General features: G+C 35.2%; 1 protein-coding gene across 1 annotated transcript in view; it reads right to left on the bottom strand.

Annotated features, from left to right (window-relative positions):
• Positions 1 to 3,484: 3,484 nt before the first annotated feature.
• The window catches only part of PIG-O (phosphatidylinositol glycan anchor biosynthesis class O), a 151,359-nt gene continuing 148,843 nt past the window's right edge, over positions 3,485 to 6,000 (bottom strand). Inside the window, exon 7 of the mRNA XM_090415991.1 lies at positions 3,485 to 3,823. Within this exon, the coding sequence (XP_090272117.1) occupies positions 3,605 to 3,823 (219 nt within the window). The 3' untranslated portion in view covers positions 3,485 to 3,604. The remainder of the gene's footprint in view (positions 3,824 to 6,000) is intronic.

Here is a 6,000-nt window from a genome sequence, read left to right as displayed (position 1 = left end):
AGAAGGGAAGAATATATTGAATATATCTAGTTTTTTTTTTTTACCCATATGAAAAATCACGCAAAGAATCATAACTTTGCAATATGTTTTGCTAGGTTAAGCTGAGAGTTCATATCCTTTTATGATTTGATCCAGTAGTTTGAATATCCACTACATGAAAAAAATATGTTAATGCATATGACGTAATGTATATGATATACAACTAGTTGAGCAACTCATTAAAGGATAGAAATGCTCACCATAAAATAGTAAGATTTATTGGAGAAATGTCCCTTACATCAAGAGAATCTCAGGCAGAATAACAAAATAATATTCTGGAAGATTAAGCTACGGTCTGCTTTCTATCCAATTTATAAACTGGATTCTGTTTTACCTTCTATTAAAGAAGTTGGATTTGTTATTCCTTAAAGCTATCTGTCTGATTCCTTGCAACTGTGAACTTTATTTTTGCCAGAAAGGTAAATCCACAGGTTAACATGATGATTACATAAATGAAAATTATATCCAATTCCAGTAAATAAGCAGGTAGGTTTTGCAAACTGCTCTCCTTCACATCAATTGTAGATAGAGGCAATTGAAAAAAAAAAGTTCTTCCTCATAAATGCAAACTAGTTTGAAAGACTGTTTTAAAAGAGGAAATTTTCTCCGTTTATCCCAATTTGGAGAAATCTGTGAATATTGTTCATTATATATATGTCCCTTACATCAAGAGAAGCTCATTCAGAATAACAAAATAATATTCTGGAAGATTAAACTTTCTAGGGTGATCAAAATTAAAGTATCCCTGTTTAAGGCCTTGTGAAGTGCCATCCTGTGATCAAAATGCTACGAAACTTTGCAGGAATACATTGTGCATCACACGGAAGCGATATCTAGAGAGAGAAATTAGTTGTAAAATACCAAATGCATGGAATTTGCATTTGGTGTTTACATTGTATTCTAGTTGTTAATACCATCCACCTTGTCCCAACTATTTTGCTCATGAGGCTATACTACCTAAACAACTGCAATGCTGTTGCTGGATTCCTTATTTCATTGCCTGAACAAATGTTGATAAGATTTATCTCCATGTGCTCTGTGATGAATGATTAGTCGTTTTGAAGAAATGAGATCATTGGGAGTTAGACCTGGCAGAGGTCACAAACCAATCAGTTCAAAACAAGTGAATGAAGTTGCTACTGCCATTGTGAAGCAGGCCAAGAATAACAGTATTGGTTCCTACTGCACATGCTTTATCAAGACACATAGATGTGTTTTGTGCAACTGTCTGGAAAGTTCTATGGAAGATTCTGCATTTCTAATGCATTCAAGATAATCCTGAAACAGGAGTTAGACCTGCAGGACTTTGAAAGTCAACTGACATTTGCAATAATATTCCTTGCTTAAGTGGAGTTGGATGCTGCATAGCTGTGGGTGATTTTGTGGAGCGATGAGGCTCACTTTCACCTGAATACCCAAAATTCCTGGATATGGGCTATGCAAAAACCCACACGTAATCTAATAAATTCCTTTGCATTCACCCAAAGTTACTGTCTGGTGTGGGTTTACAGCTTTGTTTATCATACCATTCTTCTTTGAGGACATTTGCCAGTAGGGTCAAGAGACCTGCTCGGTTACTGCTGAGAGGTATAGCAATGTGATAAACAATTTTGTTGTGCCACAGATACAGCAGTGCATAAGTCATTTTCATGCAGGATGTAGTTCCCTCCACATAACAGTCAATCTATACAGGAACATTTCACAAACACCAGAAAGTGATCAGCCGTATGGCACCTGATCTGATCCTCTGAGAATTTCTCAAAAACAGGGTTTATTGGGAGCATCCTAATAACTTGCCAGCACTGAAAGTCAACATAACACAGCATGTGTGTAAATGAGTCCCAAGGAGCTGTATTCTGCCATTGAACACACTGTACAAGGATGTAATTTGTGGCATACTGGGGCAGCACATTGAACAGTATAGCTCAAGAAGTGAATAAAAATGTGTTATTTATGCTTGTGTCACTTGTCTTCTTACATACACAGAAAAATTACTACATCTACATTTGGTATGTCATACAACACCACTGGTGGTGAATTTTGGAACTACCACCCCCCTCAGAGATATTATGTGACACCTCCAGGGCCTCATCAAGGGAGGGTACTTACTCTACAACTCTGTCTCCACCACTCAATCCACCAACTACAGTGAATCACATCATCTTCTGCCCACTACCACCACTAGTATCCATGCCCACAACAGGATTCGATCAGCCTTTTGGCTGGAGAGCAGATATGCTAACCACTCAGCCAACCAGGCTGGCATAAATATGACTTCATGATGTACAATGTATTCCTGCAAAGTTCTGCAGCATTAGAATCACTAGGTGCATTCCACAAGGCCTTAAACAGGGATACTTTAATTTTAATCACCCAGTGTGTGTGTGTGCACGAGAGAGAGAGAGATAAAGAGAAATGTCTGCAGAAGCATTTTTGGATTTATGAATGCCTGCAGTTTATTTGCACTTATATGCAGTACTGTCTATAGACCCTCTCACTATAATAAACTACTGAAAAGTCCCAACAAAATCCCCATAAGCACAATGCTATTCTAATGGATATCCATTAGAAAGTCCAGAAAGTTTAGTATGGTGAGCGGTTCCCCCCCCCCACTTCAGTTGTTCTTGTGCATTAGCTCAAATCATAAGTTTTAATATACATATTCAATATGTAGTATGCACAAATTCACATAAAGACTGCAGCAATATTATATCTAGTATAAAAAATCTACAAAACCGTAAAAGAAACATCTGAGTCATATTGGCTATTTGATCATATCTGAGTTATTATCTATTGGCAAAGGAACTTGCTGTTTAATTATAGTAAACAATTGAAAAGCAACTGGTGGTATTTCAAGCAAATTTACTGTAGCAAATTATTTCTTTAGGCTCTGTAAATTTTTCTATACAGATATGTCAGTGGTATCTGTTTCTACTTATATTTTAATTCAAAAATATAATCTGCCATTTAAATTAGCTATTATATGTCAATCATACATTTCCTATGTGAATAAAAAAAAAAACCCCTAACTTGCAGCAAACAAATAGCTATTAGAAAGGGAATGTCATATCATAAAAACATTAACTTTCACACAACTGATAGGTCACTGCATTACTTTCTTTTCTTTGAAATATTTAGCTACTTTTTTTTTTCCTCTTTATCATTTAGTAAATTGTAATGAATTACGTCAACCACACTATTCCTTCAGGTTTTCATGGATTCAATATATATATATATATATATATATATATATATTTTTTTTTTTTTTTTACTATTAAAAATTACTGAAAAAACAAAAACATATTTGACAAAGTTAATGTTTGCTGATTTATCCAGCTGCACATAATTTCCCTGAGAAATGTAAACTTTGTAATATGGATATGCTGCAATTTTTTTTTTTTAAAGTACCATTTATTTTATTTCATAACAAGTTTCTCTTGCATGTTAAGGATGTGCAAATTCTTCATTCAGTCACACTATTTAAAAAAGTTACTCATATTAAATATAAGCTAGATATTTAAGTAATAAATAGTACAAAATTATACATCACTTTAAAACAGTAAACTTAAGTAATGTCAGATGAAGTGGACCATACATGATGAATGTCTTGTCTGATAAGCTTCTGAAAAGCAGCTTGAATCCTCACTGCAAATATACCACCAACTGCTGCAGCTATCACTGTTACAAACATACCTATGGCTTCAAAAACTATTTTGGGTGCAAAGATCTTCCATACCATCAAATGCCTTCTGAGTATGAAACAAGCTGTTATGCTACCAGTTAACTGTAAAAGTTAGGAAGGAAAGTGAATAGTATTCAATAAATTTAATTTTTTTTTTAATTTTCAGTTAAAATCATATAGGTATTAGTCTTGTTTACAGAACTTACAGATTCTAGAACCTTTTATGTATTGGAGTAAAGATAAATAACATTTTCTAAATATGATAACCCTTTCTGTGTAATAGATTTTAAATGGCATTAATGCAATTATTATTCAGTGCATATATCTTATATATCTGGATACTGAACATTAGACAGACATTTGCTAATCTTGTCAAGTAGCATTCACACATTATTATGTATAATTATTATTATTTACCTTGATAGTAATGATGTTGGGGTGCTTAATGGTCAAAGCTGTATAACTGAGAGGAAACCTCCACATAGCCTTTAAAGGAATGCGGAGAACCGACCAGGGCTTCTGACCTAATGCCCAATACTCACCTTCTCATGGTGCACCCTGTTAGGTATCTACCCAGATACTGAACAAGCAAGGACAGGCAGCAACTTGAGATTTAGCTGACTAAATTGTATTCTTATTAGCTTAAACCCACAATATAAAATGATAGTACAACATGAGAATTTCATGCCATTGGGGCTCGCCCAATTAAACAAGGCCCCTGTTGTTTTCGTAAGGTAACCAGGGCGAACAGTAAAAAGTCACCTACTGGAACAAATCCTAAAACACAACCCAACTCAACACTGTATTGGACTTCGTTGAGCAGCTCTCAGAGTTCAAGATCAGTAGTATCAACATAAGAAGCCTGAATGGCAAAGAAATGGAAGTAGCTGTGGAATTGGATGGATAAGTACAAGATCGACATAACAGGGGTGACTGCAACAAAAAAGGCAAAAACTGGGAGATCTTTCTGAGCAATAAATACAAAATGTTATATTCAGGCAATGACAATCAAGGAAAAGGAGTAGCCATAGTATTCAACATTAAGTATGAGGCTAATCTTCTTGAATGGCAGACAATATTAAGTAGAGTGAGGTGGGCAAATATCAGAATGGGGAACTGGACAATGAGACTTATTTGAGCTTATGGTCCCACAGAAGGATGTACTAAGGTAGAAGTGGAGGAATTTTTTGAGACTTTAGAGAAAGCATATGACACAATGAAAAATTGGACTTTGTTGGGGATCTAAATAGCAGAGTAGGAAATGATTGTCATACATACAAAAATATTTTGGCAAATTTGGAGAAAAGAGCAAAGCTAATAATTGTAAATACCTGCTGGATTTCTGCTCAGAACATGGGCTGGTTATTACTAACATAATGGCCCAACATAAAAATGTGCACAAATTCACATGGAAAGAAGAGGCAAGGAATAAGAAAAGGCTCAATGTCTACGTTATTGTTCATAGTGATGTTTTCTTCCTGTGCAGTACACTAGAGTGTACAGAGGATTTGAAATTGGAAGTGATCACCATTTAGTCTTGAGCAGGATAAAATTCAATTTCACATTGAAAAGAAGAACATGTAAGATAGTTTTAAAGCAAATAAAAGTTCAGCAGCTCTCAGATGTGAACTGTAGACTAAAATACACAAACATCATTGAAGGAAAAATGAAAGAGTTTGAGAACAGGAACCAAACCTTGGAGATTCAGTAGCAAGCCCTGAAGAAAACATTGATTGATTCTGCCAGAGAGAGAGGCACGTAGTGAGGTTGTCTGCAAGGATAGAAAAATCAGAACTCCATGATGGACCCAGGAATTTAAAGAGGCAGTGAAGGAAAAGAAGAAAGCATATCAAAAGAGTTCATGGCAAATAAGTCAGCTTGTGCTCTAATTGTTGAAGAAGCTTAGAAATGGAGGAAAGAGTACTGTAAAAGGAATAGAGATGATAAATGTGACATGAAAACTGGAGAAAAAATATCCTTGATGTATGAAGTAATTACTTCGAAAAATTGCTAAATGAAACAATCAGTGGCAACACAGTGGTAAAAAACACTGACTGATTAGGCATGCAATCAGGAATACATTTCCATACTTGAAGTATAAAAAGCCATGGAAAGGCAGCTGGAGTAGATGATATTCGACCAGAAATGCTCAAGTATTGAGGTATAATAGTTTTACAGTGGCTGCACTGCATAGTTCAGAAAGCCTGGACATAGAGACAAATTCCAGATGATTAGAGCAGAGCTCTTTTAGTACCCATATATAAAAAGGGAAATAAAAC

The sequence above is a fragment of the Typopeltis vanoorti genome, chromosome 3, assembly GCF_054136105.1.
Source record: "Typopeltis vanoorti isolate ZY-2024b chromosome 3, IOZ_Tvanoo_1.0, whole genome shotgun sequence".
Classification (NCBI taxonomy): Eukaryota; Metazoa; Arthropoda; class Arachnida; order Uropygi; family Thelyphonidae; genus Typopeltis; species Typopeltis vanoorti.
This window is presented reverse-complemented; position numbering and strand designations above follow the sequence as displayed.